Source organism: Dipodomys spectabilis, unplaced genomic scaffold, assembly GCF_019054845.1.
Source record: "Dipodomys spectabilis isolate Male_0828 unplaced genomic scaffold, ASM1905484v1 ptg000365l, whole genome shotgun sequence".
Lineage (NCBI taxonomy): Eukaryota > Metazoa > Chordata > Mammalia > Rodentia > Heteromyidae > Dipodomys > Dipodomys spectabilis.
In genome coordinates, this window is record NW_024871042.1 from 235117 (window position 1) to 262590 (window position 27474).

Consider the following 27474-nt stretch of genomic DNA (forward strand, 5'->3'; position numbering starts at 1 on the left):
ATGCTTCATAAACTCTTCTAAAACCTAGGTGAGAAGTATTTCCAATTCATTGTATGATGCCAGTACTACTTGATAACAAGACAAAAATAACATGAAAAAAAGAAATCTAGAGACAAATATACCTTGTAAATATCAACACAAAATCACCAAGGAAAACTAACAAACCAAGTCCAGCATATTATAAAAAGAATTTCTATCATGAACCAGAGGGATGCCAGGAAAGTAAGTTTAGTTTAATATTTGAATAATCAATTGATGTAATATCCCACGTTAATAAAAGACAAGACAAGCTACAAAAATTCGAGAGCTAAGATTCTGATGGATGGTGAAAGTGGTGATGTGTTTCTCATCACTTCTATTTACATACAAACACACACACACACACACACACACACACACACACTTGTGAAACAACTAGGCAAAGACATAAAAAGCAGCTAGATTAGAAAGAACTGAAATCACTATCTGAAAATGACATAGTCTTGTATACTCAAAAGGAGGACCTTCAGGACTCTATTACAAAACTATTAATGTACTAATATGTTAAGTATGGTTATAGGATACACGATCAATATAAAAAAATAATTACATTTGTATATATTACAATGAAAAAAATTCAAAAATGAAATTAAGAAAATAATCCACTTATCTCAGGAGGTAGAAACAGAAGGGCTACAGTTCAAAGTAAGTCAGGACAAAAAAAAAAAAAAAATTAGCAAGACCCTGTCTCAAAAAACAGCTCAATAGGGTGGCACATGTCTGTAACCGCAAGCACTCAGAAGGTAGAGAATTGCCAGCAAAACACAGACCCTATCTGAAAACTAAATTACAAAGCCAGAGAGGATTTGGGAAAGACTCAAGTGGTGGACTGTATTCCCAGCAAGAACAAAGCCATTAGTTCCAACAAAAAGTGGGGGTAGGGCCAATCTACTAATAACATCCAAAACAATAAAATATCTTAACAAATGAAAATGTGGGACTGGGGGTGTAGCTCAAGTAGTAGAAAACCCACTGTGAACAAGTAAGCTGAGTGAGATTGTGAGTCACTGAGTTCAACTCCTAGAACAGGGGAGAGGGAGAAGAATTAAAGATGTGCTGCCCACAGCAAACTCTGACAGTGACTCACACTTGCAGTCCTAGCTACTCAAGAGGCTGAGAGCAGAGGATTATCATTGGAAGCCATCCTGAACAGGAGAGTCCACAAGACTCTCTCAAATTAACCAGGAAAATGCCATACTGGTGATGGAATTCAAGTTGTAGAGTAACAGCTGTAAATGAGAAAACAGAACAAAAGTGCAAGATCTGGAGTTCAAACCACAGTACTGGAACCCAAAAAAGAAAAGGAAAAGAAAAAAGAAAGATGAGAGAGACTTAGACACTGAAAAAATATAAAAATATTTCCAAAATTATGTTTTTAAAGGAAAGGACATCTCATGCAAATGGATCAGAAGACTTAATAATGTTACAATAGCAATAATTTCCTAAATTGATCTCATTCAATACAATCCTTTATCATATTTAGTTGCCATTTTTGGCAGAAGATAACAAACTAGTCCTAACATTTATATGGCAATGCACCAAAACCAGAATGCCAAAACAATCTTGAAAAGAATTAGAAAATTCACATTCAGGGCTGGGAAGGTAGCTCAGTGGTACAGCGCTTGCCTTGCGTGCATGAGGCCCTGGATTCGATTCCTCAGCACCACATAAGCAAAAAAGAAAAATACTGGAAGTGGCGCTGTGGCTCAAGTGGTAAAGCGCTAGCCTTTAGCTGAAGAGCTGAGGGGCAGCGCCCAGGCCCAGAGTTCAGGACCCACGACACCGAACCCAAAAAAAAACAAAAAAGAAAATTCACATTCATAGGTTTACAATTTACAGTTACCAAAAAAAAAAAAAAGAAAATTCACATTCATAAGGTTTACAACTTACAGTTACCAATCATTTCCAAAGAGGAAAAACCTTACATATATTTTCAATTAATAAAGGATGTCAAAACAATTAAGTGAGGATAGCCTTTTCAATAAATAGTTCTGAGACAACTGGCTAGCCATAAGAAAATGAAGTTGGACTTTTTTTTTTTTTTTGTCAGTCACGGGGCTTGAACTCTGGGCTTGGGCACTGTCTCTGAGCTCTTCAGCTCAAGGCAAGCACTCTACAAAAATTTTACTCAAATTTTACTTGAAGTGGATCAAAGGCCTAAATATAAAAGCTAAAACTAAAATTTTTAGAGAAAATATAAGGGCAAATATGCACTACCTTGAATTAGACAATTGTTTCTAATATTTGACATTAAAAGTAACCAAAGGAGCGGGGCGCTGGTGGCTGACACCTGTAATCCTAGCTACTCAGGAGGCTGAGATCTAAGGATCGAGATTCAAAGCCAGCCCCGGCAGGAAAGTCTATGAAGATGCCTATCTCCAATAAACCACTCGAAAACCAGTAGTGGTGCTGTGGCTCAAGTGGTAGAGGGCTCGCCTTGAGCCCAAGAGTGCAGGGACAGCGCCCAAGCCCAGAGTTCAAGCCCCACAACCAACAAAAAAAAAAAAAAAGTAACCAAAGGAAAAGAACCTAGATAAACTGGACATATTCAGAATTTAAAACTTTTGTGTTTTAAAGGACACTAAAATTACCCCAAAGCATGAGGTTAAAACTGAAAATCATATAAATGATGAGGGGCTTGTATTCAGAATATAAAAAAAAAAAAACTTCCTACAACTCTAAAATTAAAGGATACAATTTGAAAATGAGTAAATTATATAAATAAACATTGCTCCAAAGAAGATATATAAATAACTAGCAAACACATGAAAAGATGCTCAAAGTCATTTGTCATCAGAGAAAGGCAAATCAAACCCACAATGAAATACTACTTCACACCCACAGGATGGCTATAATTAGATAGATAATAACACATGCTGGCAATGATATGGAAAAATTAAAAACCCCACGCACTGCTGAGAGGAATGTCAAATGGTGCAGCAAGTTTGGAAAACATCTGGCAGGTCTTCAAAAAGTTAAACATAGAGTTACCATTTGACCCAACAATTCAACTTGTATACCCAAGGAAAACGAAAACATATGTCTACATAAAACATGTATATGAATATTTAAAGTAGCATCATTCATCAATACCAAAAAAGTAAAAAAAGATTCAATGTCCATCAACTGACAAAACAGACAAAATGTGCTATAGCCATACAACAGAGTACTAATAGTGATAAAAATATGAAAAAAAAACTTTGAAAGAAGATATTACGGTAAATAAGTCAGACACAGAAGACATTGCACTAGAGTACTTCATTACATTTTTAAAAATCCAGGAAAAACAAATCCATAAAGCATATTAGGGGTTGCAAGGACAAGGAGAGAGGAAGAATGGAGAATAACCGCTAATATATATGTTTCATTTTGGCGTCTAGAAAGCAAACTAAAATTAGACAATAATGATGTTTGTAGAACATTGTAATCTAGTACACTGTTAAGCTAAAGATTACCAAATACTCAAAATCATCAACAAACTTCATTACCGCCCCAGAATTCTGCCATATCCCAGAAAAGTGGGCCATGACATTGGCAGAATTTAAAATATGTACATACAACTTAAGCAAAAGTGTCAGGGATTAAAGACTAGCACTTAAGACCATGGGGCAAAAATAAGAAAAAAATGTACAATTAAAATGAAAGTAAATAATTGAAAATAATTCAAGAGGAATTGCCTAACTATGAAATGGAAAGGATTAACAATAGGTTTCTGGGAAGACAGAAAATGAAAGCGTCTACTAAGAGCTCTGTCAAGAGCTGGGCACTGGTGGCTCACGCCTGTAATCCTACCTACTCAGGAGGCTGAAATCTGAGGATTGAGGTTCCAAGATACCCTGGGCAGGAAAGCCCATGAGACTCTTATCTCCAATAAACTACTGAGAAAAAGCCAGCAGTAAGCTGTGGCTCAATTAGTAGAGCGCTGGCCATGTGCAAAAAAAGCTCAGGGACAGTGTCCAGGCCCAGAGTTCAAGCCCCAGGCCTGGCAGAAAAAGAAATAGAAAAAGAAAAAGAATACTGTCAAGCTGGGTTGAACTATAATCTCCCATAACCACCTACGTTTCCTCTTAGTAATTTTCCACTCAATGACCTCCATCCTGCTTCTTGATTGCAAATGTCTACCTGATTGTTCAATATGTAGTCAACCACAATCTCTGTCCTTTGCTGCAAAATTGTTTATCATTGGTCACTAAATCCACAGCATTAGTGCCCCCCTTAAATAAAGTCTGAGGTTTCACAAGTGTCATGAACTTTTTTAAAGTACTAGTCTTTAGGAAAATGCAAATAAAAACCACCAGATACTGTACAACCAATAAAATAAAATTAAAGAGACTGGCAATAACAAGTATTGGCAAAAAATGTGGAACAACTTCTTACGTGGTCAGTAAGAATGTAAATGGAAAACAGTTTAGCAATTTTTGTTAAAGTTAAGCACGAACTTACCATATAGCCAACAATTCTTTGTGTGTGTGTGTGTGTGTGTGTGTGTGTGTGTGTGTGTGCGCGCGCGCACGCCCACGCACACGTACACGAACATTCTCACCCACTTTTTTGCTTAAGGTTTATGGTCTATCACTTGAGCTATAGCTCCACTTCTGGCTTTTTGGGTGCTTAACTGGAGATTAAAAGTCTCACAAAATGTTTTGCCTAAGCTGGATTCAAACCACAATTCTGAGATCTCAGCCTCCTGAATAGGATTACAAATTTGAGTCACCAATGCCTAGCATCAGTTCTCTTCTTTATATATTCAAAAGAAATGAAGGCTCATATCTGCATAAAAACTTGATGTAAATGTTCATATCAGTTTATTCATAATGGCATAAAACTAAAAATAACCCAAATGTCCATCAACTACTAAATGAATAAACAAATTGTTATGTGTCAAAACTCATCAAATGGTTAAATTTCAGTTTGACATTGGATTTTTTTTTTTTGAGAAGTAAATGATAGCTCCATATTAGCACTTGGGAGACTGAGGCAAAACCAACAGGAGTTTGATATACAATGCTGGACTACATTGTAAGACCTGTCTCAAAAAAATTCAGAAAATCAGCAAATTTAAAATTATATGTACATTATAAGAAAAAAAGAGCGTGTAAGTATATGTCAAGTAATAGGTATACTGCTTTCTTGACAGTTTCATGTAAGTAACATCATATTCAGTAGTAACCAATGATGCTTTCAAAGTCTGTCAGGCCCTGTTACTTCCCTGTTCAAAACCTTTCCATGGTTTTTCCACCAAAACTAAAATCCAAAATCCTAATTTTCAAGGATCACAAGGCCTTATAAAATGCAATCCCTCCTTCCTCTTACAACCTGCAATCTTCTACTTTTCTCCTTTTCTGAACATGAGCCAGAACCGCAGTTCCCTGAGCATAAAAAGTATGACCCCCACCTCAGGACCTTTGTTATAGTTGTTCATTCAGTCCTTTGAAATAATTAAGATTAGTAGGTGATTCAATGAGGGAAGAAGACCATTAAGACCATATGCCAGTAAAACCTGTGTGCCAGTAGATTATGACTATGACTGTAATTCTAGCTGCTCAGAAAGGCTCTGATCTGAGATCAAAGCCAGAAGCTCAAGTAGGAAAGTCTGTGAGACTCTTATTTTCAATTAACCACACATATACACACAAAGCCAGAAGTGGAGGTATGGCTCAAGTGGTAGAGTGACAACGTTGAGCAAAAGAGCTAAGAGACATGGCACTGAGTTCAAGATCCAGAATCTGCACAAAAAAATTAAAAGTGTAAATATATATGTACATCATGTCTAAATAATCAATAGCCTCTGGTGACAATTATTATAAGAAAAAACGAAGTAGAATAAAAGCTAGATAAGTACTTCTTCTTTTGACTAAGATGTCCCCCAGTATCTTCACATAGCTCCTTTATTTCAATCATTTCTGCTATGATAACTTCTAATCAGAGGATTCTCACTGCTTTAACTAGAATAGCATTTTCCCAGCATTCCTCAATTATTTCCTTTGTCTTACTTTTTCACTCTTCTTAATAGTATAATTTTTGTTTGTATAATTCTTCTTACATGAATGAGCCTTATATATTATCTTTGTAAGTACTATATCCCAGTGACTAAAGCAATACTTAGCACATGGTAGGTACTCAATAAACATTTGCAGAATGGATATCCATCAATTACAATTAGATATAAACAGAATAACTGATTGTTATCAACTAGAATCCCTTAAGCAAGCTTATGTGTTCTAATTCTTTTTTTTTCTTTTTTTTGGTCAGTCGTGGGGCTTGAACTCTGGGCCTGGACGCTGTTCCTCAGCACTTCAGCTGAAGATGAGCACTCTACCACAATGGCCACAGTGCCACTTCCAGTATTCTGGTGATTTATTGGAGATAAGAGTCTCACTGTCTTTCCTGCCCCGGCTGGCTTTAACAGTGATCCACAGATCTCAGCCTCCTGAGTAGCTAGGATTGCAGGCGTGAGCAACCAGCACCCAGCTGGTGTGTTCTATTTTCACAGAGCATTCCTAAAGAAAAATGCCAGGAAAATGTAATGGAATGTTGAGACACTTTTCTTGACTTAAACAAGAGAAACATTTCTTGATTTTAACTACTATACTTTAGATACTGGATGAAAGTTATAAGGAAACAGCACCATTTTTAAAAACTTTTATGTAAGTGTAAAAGTAGATCAGAATAAAACATTAATTTAAGAAAGAGAAAAATGAAATAAACTCAGGCAAGAGTAAAGATTAAAAGCAAAGTCTAATTTAAGCTTACTTGTAACCTTTAAAGGAAGCAATGCTTTTAGAAAGTGAGATCCTTCTAAAGGAAGGGGTGGCAAGGCTAAGAGGCAAGTCAGGAGCTACTGATACTGACCCACCCTGACATGGAAGCTCTGTTCTTTAATGAAATTTGGGAACACCATGCAAAGGCAAAGATCTACAAAACATTACTCTTTCACTATAAACCAAAACCTGTATTAGCCATTTTAATTTCCTTTGCTGAAAGCATAAAATAAAACAAGAACTGCTAGCAAGGCTATAGGGTACTGTAACTCTTAGGACTTATTATGTAACTTGCATTAACAGCTCAAACAGACGCAAACAATTAGTTTGGAAATGCTGGACAAAAACTCAACTGGCACACTATAAAGTCATTTTAGATATGATGATTTATGTTTTTCTACTTTCTCATCTTCCTTTAAAAAGTAGACATTAACAGGAAATTTACTTTGTGACTCCAGTGCAAGTTCAACAAACCTATCACTAGATGAATGAAATACTGAATGCTTGACAATACCTATTCAAAACTAAGTATACTATCAAAATTATTTTAATCAATGCCTCCATGAACAGATAGCTTTATTTATGCTAAAGTGATGAGAAAGGAGAATAACTTCTGAAACTAATTTTCTTAAATTATTTCCAGTGAGAGAAATAGGGGTAGGCTGGGGATATAGCACAATAGTAGAGCTATTACATGTACAAGAACCTAAGTTCAATCTCTAGCAACACAAGTTTAAAAAAAAAAAAAAAAAGAGGAATAAAAACATTATATTGGGGCTAGGAACGTGACTCAGTGGTAGAGTGCTTGCCTTGCATGCATGAGGCCCTGGGTTTGATTCCTCAGCACCACATAAGCAGAAAAAGCCAGAAGTGGTGCTGTGGCTCAAGTGGTAGACAGCTAGCCTTGAGCTGAAGAGCTGAGGGACAGTGTCCAGGCCTAGAGTTCAGGCCCACAACCAACAAAACAAACAAACAAAAAATATGTTTACTCCAGATCATTACAGCTCTTTTCAACTTAATACCAGAAAAATACAATATATCTATCTTAACTAACACTATCTCTCCTAAGAATTATCCATTCCTTGCTATTTCACCATCAAGTTTCACTGTTTATAAGATGAATGGAGGCCAATAAAATTGAATTGGTAACCCAAAAATTATTTGAGGATTTTTAGCAGCAAATTAGGTTCAAATTTTCAAGAACTAAACGGTTGAAAGATTTCCAATTTGGATTCCTTTGAGATGGCAGAGGTTAAGATTCATTCATTCAACAAATATTTATTGGGTACTTATGTGCCGAGCAATACTTTTCTAATTCAGGCTTTGTAGACCACACAGTCAATGCTTAAACTACTCAACTCTGCCACTGTGGCATAAGGGCAGCCAGAAAAAATATACAAATGAATAACCATGGCTGTGTTCCAATAAAACTTCATTTTGTAAACTGAAATTAGAATTTCATATAATATTCTGATGGCATGAAATATTAGGACTCTTGATTTTGTTTCAATCATTTAAAAATCCGAAAACCATTAGGAATTTACAGGCCATTCAAAAACAAGCAGAACTGTTTGACTTTCTGGCCAGTTTGTCAAGACTTTTTTTTTTTTAACTCTTGGGGCTACAACAGTAAAGGAAACAGAAGAATATCCTTGCCTGCATGTAATCTCAATTCCAGCTTCAGGCAATAAGAAATTAAGTACAGGAGCTCAAGCGGTACTTTAATGGAAGAGCATAGGCTCAGTATGCTCAAGGCCCTAGATTCAATCCACAAAAGCAAAAAAAAGAAGAGAGAAAGAAAAAGAGAGAGAGAGAGAGAAAGGAAGGAAGGAAGGAAGGAAGGAGGGAAGGAAGGAAGGAAGGAAGGAAGGAAGGAAGGAAGGAAGGAAGGAAGGGAGGGAGGGAGGGAGGGAGGGAGGGAGGGAGGGAGGGAGGGAGGGAGCGAGTAAGCAAGCAAGCAAGCAAGCAAGCAAGCAAGCAAGCTAAGGAAAGAAGGAAGGATGGAAGGAAGGAAGGAAGAAAGGAAGGAAAGAGAAACAGAAAGAAAGAAAGAAAGAAGGAAGAAAGAAAGCTAAGGAAAGAAGGAAAGAAGGAACGAAGGAAGGAAGGAAGGAAGGAAGGAAGGACAGAAAGAAATTAAGAAAGAAAAAGAAAGAAAGAAAAGAAAGAAAGAAAGAAAGAAAGAAAGAAAGAAAGAAAGAAAGAAAGAAAGAAAGAAAGAAAGAAAGAAAGAAAGAAAGAAAGAAAGAAAGAAAGAAAGAAAGAAAGAAAGAAAGAAAGAAAGAAAGGAAAAAAAGACAGCCATTGGTATCCAAGATTGGTTTTAAGAGACTCCTGTGCTCACTTGCTCTCTCCCTTTCTCTCTTTCTGTCTTTGTCTCTGTCTCTCTCCTCTCCCTTCTTTCTCCTGTCATCTGTCTCCTTTCTCTCACATTCTCTCTCAGAGAGACAGACAGACAGACAGGCCAAAATCTATGTATGCTCAATAACTTATACAAAGTGGCATAAAGGTTAGGGATGTAGCTCAGTGGTTAAAAAAAAAAAAAAAAAAACATGCCAGCATGCATGGGAACTGGGTTCAATCCCCAGTATTTTTTTAAGAGTGTGAACAGCCAGTGATACATATTTGTCAGGTATGGGGACATACATTTATAATCCCACCACTCAGAGGCTGAGGATCGTAATTTTTGAGGCCAGCCTGGGCTACATCCCACATTCCAAATTAGCCTGTGAGATTCTGTTACAAAAAGAAATGAACAAAAAAACTTTTTTAATAAAATGACATAGCATTTGAACATAACCCATACACCTCAATCTATACTCCTCCAATCATCTCTAGAATGCTTATAATACATAATTTGAATGCTCTGCAAAAAGTTGCTACACTGTATCATTTAGGAAATGACAAGAATCAAATCATATATCTTCAGTACAGACCCAATTGTTTTTGGAATATTTTTATTGTTTGGTTGGATTCAAAGATGCAGAACACATGGGTACAGAGACTGACTATATTGGGTGGCTTAGTAGACAGTAGTAAATACAATGTTCAAAAGTATAATAGGATAGGAAATAGGTTATGGTCAGAAGGCTATAAAAGGGAGACTAAAAGACTATTGGGCTATTCATAATTTATTTTTTCTTTTGTTTTCTGCATAAATTTGGACTTACCCAAGTGTATTAATACTCTAGTATCCCTGGCACATTAAAAAAAAAAAAAAACTCCTTCAGCTTTCAATAATCCAATTTTTTAAATGGGCAAAAGACTGAAAAAAGGTATATAATTGCCAGTGGGCCATTTTTTCTATATCATTGTCACTGGAGAAATAAAAATCAAAACCATAATGAGGTTCCACTCCTTTCCACAAAGATAACTATAATGGCAAAAAAGAAAAGAAAAGAACAAGTTTGGTAAGCATATAGAAAAATTATAATATCTGCATATTATTGATCAGAAAGCAAAATGGCTTGTTTGATTGCTGTGGTTAAGAGTTTGGTGGTTCCACTAAAAGTTAATAAATATGTAATCGCATATGTTCCAGAAATTCTAATAGGTATACACCCAAAAGAGATGAAAACAAGAACTCGAATGTCTATGCAGGAATGTTAACAAAACAGTATTCATTACAACAAAAAGGAGGAAAAAGCCCAATGTCCACCAATGGATAAATGGATAAAAGCATTATTTTATATATATGAACAATACCAAACATGCCTCCAAAAATTTAAAAAAGAAGAAATCAAGTACTGATACACTGCGACATGAATGGGCCTCAAAAACATTACATTGAGTGAAAAGGGTTACATAAAATTAGGTATGAGGGGTCTGGGAGGCTAGCTCAGTGGTAGAATGCTTGCCTTGCATGCTCTGGGTTCGATTCCTCAGCACCAGATAAACAGAAAAAGCCAGAAGTGGCGCTGTGGCTCAAGTGGTAGAGTGCTAGCCTTGAGCTGAAGAGCCGAGGAACAACATCCAGGCCAAGAGTGCAAGCCCCACAACCGACAAAAAAAAATTAGGTATGATTCTACCTGGCACCAATGGCTCACATCTGTAATCCAAGCTACTCAGGGGGCTGAACTCTGAGGACCAAGGCTAGAAGCCAGCCCTGGCAGGAAAGTCTAGTTAATCACCAGAAAAGCTGAAAGTGGATTTCAGCTCCTGTGGTAAAGTGCTAGCCTTGAGGGAAAAAAAAAAAAAGCTCAGAGATAGTGCTCAGATCTTGTTTCCATGTCCCAGGACAGGCACCAAAAGAAAATAACAACAAGAAGAAGGCATGATTCTATTTGTATAAAGTATCCAGAATAGATGCAGCCATAGAGACAGCAATCAGAGGACTGCCAGGAGACAGAAGAGGTCTGATAAATGACTGTTTATAGAAATGATGTTTCTTTGAGGAGATAAAAATATTTAGAACAAGAGGGCTGGGAAGGTGGCTCAGTGGTAGAGCGCTTGCCTTGCATGCCTGAGGCCCTGGGTTCGATTCCTCAGCACCATATAGCAAAAAGAAAAAAAGCCGGAAGTGGCGCTGTGGCTCAAGTGGTAGAGCGCTAGCCTTGAGCTGAAGAGCTGAGGGACAGCGCCCAGGCCCAGAGTTCAGGCCCCACGACCAGACCTCCCCCCCCCAAAAAAAAGAAAAAACAGGAAGTGGCGCTGTGGCTCAAGTGGTAGAGCGCTAGCCTTGAGCTGAAGAGCTGAGGGACAGTGCCCAGGCCCAGAGTTCAGGCCCTACGACCAGACCCAAAAAATTTAAAATAAGATAAAAAAATATTTAGAACAAGATAGAAAAAGTGGTTTCACATCTATAAACACTTTAGAACTATGAAATTACTCTATTTTAAATAATGCCATCCCCTATTGTAGCTGGGATGACAGATGTGCACCATCTCAACAAACTATGATTTGAGAAGTGAGTCTCATAAAGTCTTCCACCAGAGCCTTAAACCTCAATCCTCCCCGTTCTCAGCCTCACAATTAGCTTGGATTACAGAAATAGAGGTATGAGTTCCCTAACACTTTCTCTTTATAAACCTAATTGCTTCAGGCATTTCATTATAGTTATTAAACTAATAAATACAGTAATCAACTAAATAGCTACTTAAGCATCTACACAGGAATCACAATTAGAGGACCCGGGACTTGCCTATATGTTGCCTCTCCCAGTGTGCCTATTCACCATTTCTCTGCACTGCTTCTAGGATATGAGAGATGGACTTGAAAGGGTATAAGCCTACCAAGTGTACTGTCCTTTGCTCAGTTCTGAATAGGAATTCAACTAAAGCAAGGTTAAAAACATAACAACACATTTGTATTTTTAGTAACTTTGTTTAATTGTGATAACCTTATTTTCCATTACTAAATAATTAGAGAATGTGGACAATGATAAAGAGCTGTACCATGGAACTCACAAGAGGTTTATAAATTCCTCCAAAATTCTAAAGAATAGAATTTTCTCTCAGAATTTGAATTAATGAAAATCATCATATCTGTTTGCCATAAAGGTACAAAAAACAAGGTCAGCAAGAAGCTGGACAGATCATCTAATTTAAGGTTCAGTTTCAAATGAACTTTAATATGTTTCTGCAGAATTAGCCAGAATATGTTTTTATTAGGCCCAAATGAAGTATCTTTCATTCATTAATAGTGAACCACAGGGCATACTTAAAATTCAGAGGTTCAATTATCTTAAAAAGAGTTCTTGCTGGAAGCCAGTGGCTCATGCCTATAATTCTAGCTACTCAGGAGGATGAGATTTGAGGATCACCGTTCAAATCCAGCCTGGGCAAAAAAGTCCTTGAGACTCTTATTTTCAATTAACTACTGGGAAACCAGAAGTGGTGCTGTGGCTCAAGTGGTAGAGCGCTAGCCTTGAGCTGAAGAGCTAAGGGACACCACCCAGGCCAAGTTCAAGCCCCATGACTAACCCTCCCCCCCCCCCCAAAAAAAAAGAGTTTTAAGGAAATTAAAAAAAAAACTTTCCATTTTCATTCTGTAGCTGCTCCTTATGACAGAAAGTATTCTTTCTTTTTTGGCATTCTCTCTTTTTTCCCCTTCCTCGGGACATATTTACAGATGCACCAGCTGCTTTGTACAGACATGCTAAAAGTTCTTACTGTGGTTGATCAAAGTTGGAATGCCTAAGGAAATTACTCAACTTAGACAGCTCAGAATTATATCTAGCCAAATAGTTACTGAGCTCCACTTTTAACATGTGTTAAAGTAATATTTTAGCTATCCTGGATTTAAGTTCAGAGAACATTTGTTTGTATCACACTCTGTGAACACTTCAGTCAAATACAGAATGTTGAATACCAAGGTTTAGTATCTGTGACAGTTTCCTTCTTTTTAACTGTCCCATTATACAAAAGACAACATATTTTATTCAAAGAAAAAAGAAAGAAGAGAAAATAAACTTTACACAACAGCATCTGTACTAGGAAAGCTGTTCTATGATCTTCTTAAAGAACCCAAGGTCTTTTGGAAATGTCAGAAAAGCTGGAACCAATGTTAGTATTTATTCATTAAAGCATTTGTTAATCTGGCATAAAATTTTCTGTCAAAAAAGAACTATATTTTTCTTAAAATATTTAATTAAAAAATCATTGCACACCTGTACTCACCTCTCTTCTATTACTAATCTGCCTAGTTTATGAATAACCATAGCATAATTAAGCAGAAAAATTACATCACAACAGCTTATTTTCACTTTTTTAATTGAAAGCCACAGAATTGCAGTGCAAAGATTTACTTGTCAAATATAACACAAATCTCTAAAATAAAATATTGGCTTCAAGAGACTTGCACATCTGAAATTGTTTTAAACTTTGTTTTAGTTGGATTCTTTATTATGTCCAGGAATAGGTTAACGTACATGGTACCTGAAATTGTCCTTTCCATATAAGCTACAATAGAAAAGACAAATATAGCTATTTTTTCCAGTATTGTCAATTTTGGCAGCCACTTACACTTCTCTTCAACCTAAATAATTAACCTTTTAACCATGTTGACAATAATATGAAATATCACTCAAAAAGAACTTACCAGACCAAAGAATTACAATAATTTAAACCATCCTTCCATCATGTGACATGGTCAGAATGAGGTTACTTTTAAGTCCTCTCTTGCCTATGCTTCTTTTTATTAAAAAGATTTCCAACCAACTAAAAAATGCTAACATCTGCACATATTCCAGGAAAGTGAAACATAAATGAGTTCCCACTCTGAATTTTCTGGGCAGCTTACTTATACTAAGGCATGTCATGGGTTGTCAGGAAATATGCATATCATGCAAAAAGCTATACCCTGGGTGAAAATTAGGACTGCCAGTAAATACTCCATGGCACTGCAAATGGGCAAAGAAGTTTTGTCATCTGAAATATCTAGAACTCAATACAAAGCTATTTTCTGTAGTGACATGAAATAATTATTCTAACACTTAGGTAAAGTCTGATGCATGCATCAAGTTAGACAGACAGACAGACAGACAGATAGATAGATAGCTAGAGTCACATACACACACAAATAATGGGGAAAATACAAGTAATGTTTTATTCTACTTTGAAACAAAATTGAGGGGAGGGGAAAGAAGGGGAAAGGAGAAATGGAGAGAGAAAAAGAAAGAGGAAAGGGGATGGGGAAGGGAAAAGAAGAGAGGAAGAGGGAGAGAGAAAGAGGGCAAGAATCAGGGCAAGGGCGAGTGTGAGGGAAGAGAGAGGGAATGGGAGAGGAGATAGTTTTTCAAACTAAACAACTTAGTATCAGACTTGTTAGCTTAGTTCCTTCATCACCAAAAGAAAATAAAAACAAAAACCATTTAAAAGGTAATTGTGAAAAAAAATGATGCTTCAAGTGATATGCATCCACATAAGCACACATGTATACATATACATACACACAGAGATAAAATAGTTTAAATACCACAACACTGTAAACTTTAAGACCTATACATTTCATTAAATGTTTTTTGTGTAATATCCCTATGAATATGGAACGAGAGATTATTTCACATTCAAGTCAAAACACGGGATTACCACCAACTCTCTCATACTACCATATGTTGCTTTAAATAGCTCAAAACTAAATTTCAAAATGAAGTATATTACTAAGAGTAATAAGTCTCAGAGAAAAACGAGGACTCATATACAAAGCTACATGCTCCTCAGAAGCTGCTAAGTTTGGTTTTAGAACAAATCTACCCAGACTTCACCCACATGAAACGTCTGACAGGTCCACACAGTGTATCCAGAAATGGCTGGAAAAGGCTGAAACAATCTTCATGTTCCCACCAGGATAAAATAAAGCATGACAAGCTCAGTAAGTGTTCTCACTTAGTCAAAGCTAATACAAGGCTTTGATGTAGTATAAAGTTAATAAAAATTAGTTCAATTTTCTTTTTCTTCCTTTGAAAAAAAAAAAAGGATGGGGTGGGGGAAATCACTGCTTTTCCCTTAAGCAGGTATTATGTGCTAAACAGCACATTTCATTTCTATGGTCTTAGAAAAGGAATAAATGTACCTAATGTGTAAACACAATCAGTAAGTTACAAGTTGCCCCTTAGAACTAAAGGCAAGAATCAGCATCACTACTCAAAAAAAAAAAAAAAAAAAAACAGGAAAAAAGAAAAAAGAAAAAAAAAGTGTGTTAAAAGAACGTAACTTACTTTTACTGTCCCAGGCTAACTGGGCTTTGTCTGGTGCTTCTTTGTCTGCACATGGCCACCCACAGCCTGTCTTCTAATTAAATCAATGCTCTAGCAGCAGAACAAGCAAACAAGTTGCCTCCCATCTGCGTACAGCTCTTCAGGATACATTTCCCTTGGTCAGAAGGTAGAAATTCTTGGGAGAGGTGATTTTCTCTGCCTCTTCACAAGAAGAACATGGATACTTGGCTGGATGCAACTCCATGAAGTGTAACTGTGTGTGTACACCTCAAAAAATAAAACAAAAAAAAATGCAGAGAAACATAAAGACTCCATAAACAGCTGCTATACACAGAAACACTGAAGTAACACTGGAAACACTACTAAACAGGCAAAATAGCGTCTCTGAAATGATATCAACTCAAAAACACACTCAAAAAAAAAAGAAAAGAAAAGAAAAAGAAAATGAGCATCTAAAGTAAAAACTTCATTTCATGCAATGAAAACATACTAAGTACTAATGGGGGGGGAGGGTAAATCTTGTACTTTACATACACAAATATAAGATTTCCCCCTCCCACATTACAAGAATAAACAATATGTCAATAGATGAGAAAACTGACACCTTCAAGTATGGTAGGTCTAAAATTAGACTTACCAGCCACATTATAGTTAATTGGCATTTAGTTATATGTGGGCTAAATGCATCAAGCTGTCTTTCTGATGAGTTCAGCCCTGAAATGGAGGGGATAGAAGGGGAAGAAGCAGTGGGGGGGGGGGGGGGGGGGGTGGAGGGCGGGGGGAGGATGGGAAGGGATGGGAAAGGATGGGAAGGGGAAACAAAGGAGGAGGCTACAATGCTTGATAAGAAATGTATTCATTATTTTGCCATATAATTGTAACCCCTCTGTACAGTATTTTCACTATAAAAAATAAATAAAAATTTTAAAAAAGGAGCAAGCAGTTGCTGAAATACTCAGCTATCTTGCACTTTCAAAAGGATGTTTTCTTTTTTTTTTTTTTTTTTTTTTCGGTTGTGGAGCCTGAACTCTGGGCCTGGGCGCTGTCCCTCAGCTCTTCAGCTCAAGGCTAGCGCTCTACCACTTGAGCCACAGCGCCACTTCCAGCTTTTTTCTTTTTGCTTATATGGTGCTGAGGAATCGAACCCAGGGCCTCGAGTATGCAAGGCAAGTGCTCTACCACTGAGCCACCTTTCCAGCCCCTCAAAAGGATGTTTTCTGCAAATAAAAATATGCAGGAAAATGGATTTGTTAACTTATTATTAAATTAAATTTAATATCCCAGCTCAACAAAAGTGACTTTAAAGCAAATGCCCTCCTTTTTTACAATAAAAATCAAACAGCTAAAGTGAGGCAGAGAACAGATTATGATGAAGCATCATTTCAGAGAAATGCCCCAGCAAGTTTGGCAAGGGAAAGGGGAAACATATTACCCCTTCTCCATATCCCTTGCCATCCTAGGTAGGCCCACATGCAAATAACAAACAACACCATCTTCATGACCACTAAGCATTTCAAGTACTACTAGGCCTTAGGTATTCTTCTCCATCCCCCTGAAGCACATAGAAAATGTTGGCCAGAGGATAAATCCCAGGGTAAGTGAGAGTGGCCAATTACTGCAGCTGAATAGAGGCCTGGGCTAGGATCCACCTGCTAAGACTACTCAACAATAGTTAACATTCTGAACATACTGCTTAAAGCAATGTATGCAGAGTAAAGCAAAAAATATAGCTATACAGACAAATGCATATAATTAGTATAGATAGTAATGATGTAAGGATGTAAAATTGTAAATACCTATTTTCTCTTTTTATAACGCAAAATACTAGCCATCTGGATAAGAAATTGCTTTCTAAAATATTTTCCTAGAGTTTTAGAAGCAATGAAAGTACTGGGTTATATAACAACTCAAAGACAATGGGCTTTTTTTTAGTAGAATGATATCAAAACCTGTGTTTAATGTAAGCTAGCCTAGGAACAAGAAAGCATTTGGACAATAAATCAGTTTTAACCTCTAGTTCCCATCTTTTCTGATCATTGGGTGCCGTAAAGATGGACCAAATTAACCAAAGAACTATTGGGGCCACTTAAAACACACATGTGCAACAAAATACTTTCAATTATTTCATTTTGTTTTGCTTTGGTGTTGCGGGGAGCGGGGGGAGGATGGCAATGTGATTGTTTGTTTGTGGTGCTAGAGCTCAAACTTAGGACCTCATACATGCTAAGCATATATTCTACCATCAATCAACATACCTAGATCAATAAAATATTTTTCACAAAGGAGCCGGTGCAATTTGCCTCTCACTATCCCTCACTATATAAAACTGAGAAGCAAGTCCTAATCACTATGCTTAATCCAGAGAATACTACCTACCATAACCAATTTCAAAATGAACTGCACAACATTTCTCAATGGTTATAAGACCTTCAAAATCTCTACAAGATTCATCAGTTTGTCACTCATATTCCATCTATTATTCCTCATTCAACCTTTTTAAGCCAGATCTTAGTACTTTTTTTTTAGAAAACCATTAATATGCAGAGAGCTTACTTATTTTAGGAGTTGTTAGTTTTCAATTCAAATCCATGAAACACACGTTCTACCTTAAGGACATTCCTAAGACGATGCTGGCATTATAACTCACACCTATAAGCTGTTCCTTCAAAGAAAAAATTCACACTGGAAGCTGTACCATGTGAAATGTGCTAAATAATGGTCTGGCATTTTTAATCCACTGTCCCTAATGGAACCAGCCAAGAAAACAACTGACTCCAAAATATACTATCCCAGTTACAAAGACCAAATTATTTCACAATATTAATCTTCTCTTTTGAAGAGAAGTTGTACTACCAAATGAATCAAATTCACTTCTCAAACATTCTAAAGGTAATCTAGAAAAAGACCATGGGACAAATTAGTTTAACAATAATCACCAAATATAACCTTTCCATTTCTTTCTGAAAATTCTCAAGACAAACTAAAATGACTTTGGAGTTATATTTCTATTTTCACACAGCAGAACACCTCTCATGTAGAAGTGACCACCTGGACTGGGAATGTAGTTTAGTGCTTGTCTAGCATGCATGAAACCCTGGTTTTGGATCCTGAGTACCACATAAACAGAAAAAGCCAGAAGTGGCGCTGTGGTTCAAGTGGTAGACTGCTAGCCTTGAACAAAAAGAAGTTCCGGGACAGTGCCCAAGCCCTGAGTTCAAGCCCCAGGCCTGGCCAAAAAAAGTGATCACCTTCCCTCTCAAAACCTTTATGTTGGAAAAGCTGGTCAAAATGATGGGTAATAAGCACCTACACAATCACTGCCCTTACTTTTTTTCTTCCTTCTTTCCTTCTTTCTTTCTTTTCTTTCTTTTTTCTTATTTGTTTATTTAGAAATAGGAAAAGTTTCTTTGAAAGTGAAAGAAAGTGGTAGAAACTAATCTGGAGACTAAAGAGGACTCCTCTCCCCCTGCTTTATTTAAAAAAAGAAAATACCCCCTCTGGTGTCCAAAAGTGGTAGTCTTAGGATGTAATACTTGTCTTTGTGGCAGTCTAGCAAACACAGGTTTTGATTTCTAAGCCCAAAACTGATATATTTAGGTGGCTTGAATTTGTTATATGGTAAAATTTCCTTTGGTTTAACTTTGCCTCTTCCTCTTCTACTTCATCAACTTGCTATCAGGGGCATTTTTCACTATTTTGAAAGAATAAATCACCATATTATAATAAAAAAAAATAATACAAGGCCAGATTTTCTAGACATTGCTAGACAGGACCATTTCAATTCAGAAATTTCTATCTAATTCAGTATCTGCCAAAGTAATATTACAACAGGCAGACAAGTTTAAATAATACCACTTTTTTAAAAAGTATATAAACCTACCTATAATCCTAGCACTCAGGAGGCTAAAGCAGAGGATAGCAAGTCCAGTCTGGGCTACACATGTAAGCTTCAGATCATCCTGGGCTACACCACAAGACCCCATCTCTAAAAACTGAAAAAGGGAATGTGAGTTCAAGGAAGAGTCTAGCAAGAGCAGAAATGACCCATTCTCCAAATAATAATAGAAATAATAATACAAAACAAATAAACCAATCTAAAAGATACCCTGACACTGGGCGCCAGTGGCTCACGTCTATAATCCTAGCTACTCAGGAGGCTTTGATCTGAGGATCATGGTTCAAAGCCAGCCTGGGCAGGAAAGTTTGTGAGACTCTTATCTCCAATTAACCACCAGAAAACTGGAGGTGGCGCTGTGGTTCAAGTGATAGTGCTCAGGCTCAGAGTTCAAGCTCCACAACACACACACACACACATACACACACACACCAATACCCTGAGATAGCTTTGATGGTTTATGCCTATAATTCTAGCACTCAGGAGGTAAGGCAGGAGGACTGTGAGTTCCATGCCAGCCAGAGCTACACAGACAGATTTTGTCTCAAAAAACAAGCCAGGTACTGATGACTCACACCTGTAATCTTAGCGACTCAGGAAGCTGAGACCTAAGAATTGTAGTTTGAAGCCTGCCTGGGCAGTAAAGTTTGTGAGACTCTTACCTCCAATTAGCCACCAAAAAAAGCTGGAAGTAAAGACATGGCTCAAGTGGTAGAATGATAGCCGTAAGCAAAAAAGCTAAGATATAGCACCTGGGCCCTGAGTTTAAACTCTAGTACCACCATGAAATAAATAAATATCTCAAAGTTAAACGGGAAGGTAAGATGACTGTCCTTATCTACACAATAATTAGGACAAAATTTACTAAATAAATGAACATACAATTCAGTCTGTTATGACCAAAAAAAAAAAAAAAGAATTTGTTTAATTCTTACCTAAATTTAATGAAATGGAGAACATACTATCTTAGTGCAGCATGCTACCATTATCTAAATGACTTATTCAGATCAAAAATAATATAACACGGGGCTGGGAAGGTGGCTCAGTGGTAGAGCACATGCCTTGCATGCCAGAGGCCCTGGGTTCAATTCCTCAGCACCACATAAGCAAAAAGAAAAAAGCCAGAAGTGGCGCTGTGGCTCAAGTGGTAGAGCGCTAGCCTTGAGCTAAAGAGCTGAGGGACAGCACCCAGGCCCAGAGTTCAGGCCCCATGACCAGACCCAAAAAAACAAAAAAATATATATATATAACACATTTAATTCATATCTACATTCTGAAAAGACACACAAAAAAATTCCACTTAGTCATGAGTAACTCATTATTCAAAAATGATTTTTTTGGGGGGGTAGTCAATCATGAGGCTTGAACTCTGGGCATGGGTGCTGTCCCTCAGCTCTTCAGCACACTACCACTTGAGCCACAGCATCACTTCCGGTTTTTTGGTGGTTAATTGGAGATAAGAGTCTCACAGACCTTCCTGCCCAAGCTGGCTTTGAACCACAATCCTCAAATCTCAGGCTCCTGAGTAGCTAGGATTACAAGCATGAGACACCAGCGCCCGCTCAAAATGAATTTTTAAGTATAAACAATCCCCTTAAAAGCAGGAAGAAAGTGGAATCAGATACGCCACCTAAGTATGACTGTGAAAACTAAAATTACAAAAACTTTTTTTTCAAACTTTCTTCAATTGTATTCATAGTCACCATTCAAGCACATTTTCCAGCTACTAACTACCCTTTTTTCCCCAAACCCATACTGACTCTATATAGAGGTAATCTCACGACATCACCTTCTGCACAAAGGAGAGTAACTTCCAACTAATAATTTAATCACACAAGATGAAGACCTTCTTGTGTGAGTGTTTTGTGTAAAGGTTAGGATTTGGCAGTGTATATATCAGCCTTCTTTGCTGTGTCACTTTTCTCCTTTCATCACAATTTACAATTAATCTTTGCCCTTATAAATTTTGTCATTAATATTGAACACAAACATACCTATCATTTCAAAATCACCCCATAACAGTAAAAAATGGTAGCAGTTATGGGGTGCTTACTTTATGCCACAAGGTATTTTAAGTGATTGGCATGTATTCATTATATACCAAATAATCAATTAACCTTCATAATTCCATGAAATAGGAACTGTTATTATCCTCATAAGAGAAACTGAGTCAAGGACAGGCTGATATACCCAGGGACATATGGCTGATGACTAGTATAAGATGATCAGTCACAGTGGGAGAGCACCACCATGTCAGATCCTCAGTGACCAAACTACAGTATAACTGATGTTCCCAGAAATGTTTACTTGCCTTAACTGCATTCACATGAAGTGTTACTAAGAAAGATTAAAATATATAAAGAAATGATCAAAAACACAGCTCCACAATTAAGCAATGGGGACTACACAGAAAGTATAGCTAGTATTTTTTTAGTCAACTTCTGCTCAATTTTCCAATGAGTTGACTAAATGCCCTGACAAGAAAGCCCAAAGGCCAACATTACAGTCAACTTGAAAGTATTTACTTTAACTCTCATCTTCTCTCTCAAACTCATCACTGTTCTGTCCTGTCTTAATGTTACTTCCCATGTAATTTTCTTCTCCAGAAAAAAAAAAAAAAAAAGTGTCCACAATAATGCTCTCAACTCTCACAAATCTATCTTGTTCAAGTTTGAGTCTTCAGAAGGCTTCAGCTCCTAAATAAACTCATCAAAGTTCCAAATTAAAAGAACATCATTTTTATAATATTTTTATAAGAGAACTTAAGACTCTCACTCTGAAATACAAAAAAAAAAAAAAAAATAGACAATCTCACAGCCTCTCTACTCAGTTCCTCAATGTCTGCTGCAAACGAGCAACATGCTGGGCCATCACACTGTGCCTCAATTGCTAGGCTAGTGGTTAAAGGTCCTTCCACTCTGATACAACTTCCAAGAATTTTCCTGCTGAAGATGCTGAGGAATTTTAAATATCCAGTCAGCTTTAACTTTTATATTCATGAATCTCACAAAAAATGAGAGAAGAAAAAAGAATCAAACAACATTTATATTACTCAGAAAAGTCCCCAATGAAAACAGGCTAAAACAATACTACTACCTTCTTAATAACTTTGTTAATATTGTTAGGAAACACTGGTTATATAATTTATGATTAACTAACTTATCAGTTTAATGCCATTTAAAAGTAAGAAGAATAAACTCATAAATATTATAAATAAAACATAAACAGAGAAAGGAAATACCTCAAGTTCCACCAGAGCTGCAGTCACTGCATCTGTTGCAAGAGCACCAGCCTGTAGTTTTTCAATTGCCTGTGAAACCAATGAGACAAATTATTCATTGGAAAACCGTAACTTTTGCTGGGTGCTAGTGGCTCAAGCCTGTAATCCTAGGTATTAGAGAGGCTGAGATCTGAGAATCACAGTTCAAAGCCAGGCAGTAAAGTCCATGAGACAAACTACTTAGAAAAAGAGTGAAGTAGAGCTGTGACTCAAGTGGTAGAGTACTAGCCTTGAACAAAAAAATGACAAGGACAGTGACCAGGCCTAGAACCAGCAAAAATAACAAACAAACATACTTTTCCATCACAGCCATATATTTCCCAAACATATTTAAAAAAAGAGAGATGTTTGGAGTTAATAAAAGTTAGTCAGCAATTCCATTCTGCACTTTAAGTCCTATACTGCTCAGGTTTAAAACAAATAATGTATATATGCAGGTTACTTCATGATATATCTCACTTAATATAACGCAAATTGAAAAAATGAATGAAATCTAGCTATTAAATACAATATACAAAGAATTTAATTAAGTAAAAAAACCCTCTACTCGCCAGGCACTGGTGGATCACGCCTGTAATCCTAGTTATTCAGGAGGCTAAGATCTGAGGATCACGGTTCAAAGCCAGCCTGAGCAGGAAAGTCTGTGAAACTCTTATCTCCAACAAACCACCAGAAAACCGGAATTGGCGCTGTAGCTCAAGTGGTAGAGAGCTACCCTTGAGCTGAATACCTGAGGGACAGCACTCAGGCCAAGAGTTCAAGCTCCAACCAAAAAACAAACAAACAAACCTCCACTCATCACAGTGCAATTCGAAGCAGATACAAAATTTTATGAATTTCCTTTGGTTAAAATATCTTCACAATTTATATTTTACATAGATAACTGAATCTCAGACAAGCTAGTATGTTCCCTACACACTTTTTCTACTCTCCTCACCCACATTTTAAAAAGCCAGTTCTCTGTGTGAGAGGCAATCCTCAAACAGAAGAAAACGTTTAGTGAAAGTATTGTTTATACTACAACCAATTTCATATTTAAATAATATTTCATATTATTTTGTTAAATAAACTATAGAAAGCAAAGGCCTATAATATTTACCTTACTTTCTTTGGGATAAATTATAAAAAGAGGCCAGGTACCAGTAGCTCACGCCTGTAATCCTAGCTACTCAGGAGGCTGAGATCTGAGGATCACAGTTCAAAGCAGCCTGGGCAGGAAAGGCCATGAGACTCTTATCTCCAATAAACCACTTGAAAACCAGAAGTGGTATTATGGCTCAAGCAGTAGAGCACTGGCCTTGAGCTGAAGAGTGCAGGGACAGCGCCCAAGCCCAGAGTTCAAGCCCCACAACCGACAAAAATTAAATTAAAAAAAAGAAATAGAAAGGAAACAGCAAATGTGAAAAATATAAAACCACTTAGAGGATATTTAGCTTTATTATCATAGGAAAATAATAATACAATCCTAATAACAAAATGTTCTTATTTATTTGTGGTATTCCAATCATAAGAAAAATCTTGGATCTGAAATAAAGTATAATTTTCCTTTTAAATAGTTTTATAAAAATCTAAATGAAAAGAAGCTAAAGAAACTCCTATTTATTTGACATGCAGTATTCAATTAACAATATATGCACATAAAAAGAAATGGAAGGTTTGCCAAGAAGGTTTGGGGATCAAAATAATGACAAAGTCTTCTAAGTCCATTCCTGCTTCCACATTAAGTATTTAACAATTTAGTAAAACCTCAAAAGCAAAGGGAAAAAAAAGCACAACTGAGTACAAGGGCAAAGCTAACTCAAGAATGACAATGAGTGTGGTTATGATACAAACTAGATGATGAAAAGCAGAAAGATAAAGTATTAGATAGTACTCATTTTAATTTTTTTCATTACTTTCTTTTCTCCTTTCATGGAAAGACATTGGCTGACTTCAAACAGTTTTTCCTATCCCCCTACAGAACTCAATGCCTTTACAAAGATTTTAAAAGATATGATTATGTGCCCACAATTCCAACAGCATAGACTTCGATGTGGGGAAGGAAAAGAAAGAGCTAACATCGTTTGGAGAATTAAAAACATAAAACACAGCAAGACAAGACTCCACAAAATAACTTTATTTTACAACCAAAGGCTGCTCTATAGCTGAAACCTTACATTTTTTAACTTCAATTCATTTAAATCATACACATTTTGTTCATACCTTCTGACAAGCTCGCTTGCATACATGTTTATATTCCTTGGCTTTCGATTCAGAATGATAACCTGCACCTGTAGTAAAAAGGTTAAAACCAAATATTAAACAAGAATCCTTAATATGCCTAAACAGTAATCTGTGTGTGTGCACATGTGTATGTGTGTGTACATGTGTGCACATGTGTGAACTGGGACTGGAACTCAGGGCTGTGAGCTCACACTCAGCTTTCTGCCCACAACTGACATTCTACCACTTGAGTGATGCCTCCAGTTCCAGCTTTTTGCTGGTTAAATGGAGAGATTTGACTGCCTGAGCTAGCTTCAAACAGAATCCTCAGAGCTCAGTCTTCTGAGTAGCTATGATTATAGGTACAGGCCACTGTCACCCAGCTCTAAACAATAATCTTGTTCCTCAAGAGAATTATAAGTGTTCATAGTGCCAATATTTACTAGCTCTAGTCATGCTTCTCTAGGAAGTATGACCCTGCATTAGAGAGAGAGAAAGAGAGAAACCATAGAGTTTAGACTCTGAATATAGGAAAATGAAAATGGGCAGAGAATAAAGAACCTGCTAAGAATTAGGTACAGTTGCACTGCTCTGAAATTCAAGACTCTTCAAAGATGGAGGGCCCAGATGTCAAACTTTACTGTGTGCTTCTTTATGGTTCTCTCAAACAGAGATTATAGGCAGATGTAAGATTGTTAGGCAGTTGCTTAAGGAGTTACTTAAGGGTTTCTCAGCTTCGCTTTTAGTTGGCACTCAAAGCAGCAACGTGGCTGAACTAATCATTTAAGTCAATCTCTCTGATCTTAAGGTCCCTATTTACAGTACTAAGAACACATGCCAGAGTAAAATATCTCACTCCAAAACATACTTTTTTAAGCACATTTCTAGATGACAATTCAGAGGGACTTCAAACAGAAAGTGTAGCTCTGTAGATACTATTTGTATTACTGAAATAGGCAGGATTCCTCTGAAGACTCCTTATTTATCTCTTCTAGATCATATCAAAACCTACCTACCACAGTTGTTGCAGCCTTCTGATGACTGTTACCTCAGGGACTTTCTCTCCCCAACATTTGTTCAAATTTTTTTCTTTCTTTTGTGCTCTAATAACCTGTCCCCATCCCTGCCCCAGGAGCCTCAAGCTCCTAAATCCCTCTGTAGTTCAAAAGGTTACTACAGTTTCAACTATCTAGCCTATTTTGGGTGTCATCATTACATTACGGCTGCAGTGCAAATTATCAAGCTAACAAATCTATTACATATTTTTACCTGCTTACTTAATATCAGCTCATTTCATAGAATTATTGAATCTCCAGAGGTAAGAGGAAATTTTAAATTTTCAAGTTAACAAATCTATTTGTTTTTTCCTGTTTACTTATTATGAGCTCATTTCATAGAATTACTGAATCTTCAGAGGTAAGAGAAAAACTTTTAAATCCCCACAAAAATGAATTAGCTCAAAAATTGTGTAAGATGACTCTAAGATGACCATATTCTAATATGAGGCCAATGAACACTTTTCAAAAGCATTATTCTAAACAACATAAACCAGTTTAAAAATTACTTTGGACTGGGTGCTGGTGACTCACACCTGTAATCATAGCTACTCAGGAGGCTGAGACTTGAAGATTGCAGTTTGAAGCCAGCCCAGGTAAGAAAGTCTGTCAGACTCTTCCAATAAACTACTCAGAAAAGGCCAGAAATGGTGCTGTGGCTCAAAATGGTAGAGTACTAGCCTTGAGCACAAAGAGGCTCAGAGACAGTGCAGCTCAGGCTCTGAGTTCAAGACCCAGAACCAGCAAAAAAAAAAAAGGAAAGAAAAAGAAAAAAATTACTTTAGTTTTAACACCAATAATCTAAATACATCCATCTGTTATATGGAGTCAAAGTAAATAATAGAGGAAGAAAGAGAAAACAACACAGTGATTGTCATTATATAAATTTTGCCAATTGTAACTGGCAAAATTGGTTAAACACCTGTAGAAAACTAAAGCTAGATTCTTGTATATCACCCTGACCAGAATCAACTCCAAATGGATCAAAGACCTCAAGTCAAAGTAGACACCCTGAAAACATTATAGGAAGGAATATGAGAAATTATAGGGTGCCTTGGCGCAGGTCAAAATTTTCTTAATGAAGACCCAGAAACACAACCAATCAAAGAAAGGTTGGACAAATGGGAGAAAGGACATAGCTAGCAAGATCAACAGAAAGCCCATGGATTGGGAGAACATCTTCACTATCATACAACAGACAAGGGTCTCATATCTAAAATATACTTAGAGCTCAAAAAATTAAATCCCCCAACAACAAATCCTCAAAGAAACAACTGCCTGATTAATAAGTGGGCTAAAGACTTAAAGAGAGACTTCTCTGAAGAGGAAATAAGAATGGCCAATAGACACATGAAGAATGCTCAACTTCTCTAGCCATAAAAGGAATGAAAATCACAACATTGAGATTCCACCTCACCCCAGTTAGAATGGCTATAATCAAGAACTCTAGTAATAATCGATGCTGGAGGGGATGTGGCCAAAAGGGAACCTTACTGCATTGTTGGTGAGAGTGTAAACTTGTTCAATCACTTTGGAAAGCAGTATGGAGGTCCCTCAGAAGACTCCATATAGAGCTCCCCTATGAC

General features: G+C 36.9%; 1 protein-coding gene across 5 annotated transcripts in view; it reads right to left on the reverse strand.

Annotated features, from left to right (window-relative positions):
* Window positions 1-27474, reverse strand: part of Tasp1 (taspase 1) — a 214576-nt gene that overhangs the window by 177348 nt on the left and 9754 nt on the right. For 4 of the 5 annotated variants that reach the window (XM_042666493.1, XM_042666496.1, XM_042666497.1 and 1 more), the window contains exons 3-4: window positions 24834-24901; window positions 22593-22661 (exon numbers count right to left, since the gene is read on the reverse strand). In XM_042666493.1, coding sequence (XP_042522427.1) covers window positions 22593-22661; window positions 24834-24901 — 137 coding nt within the window. Of the gene's footprint in view, window positions 1-15456; window positions 15724-22592; window positions 22662-24833; window positions 24902-27474 lie in introns of those variants that run through there. The other variant, XM_042666495.1, reaches the window with a different exon arrangement.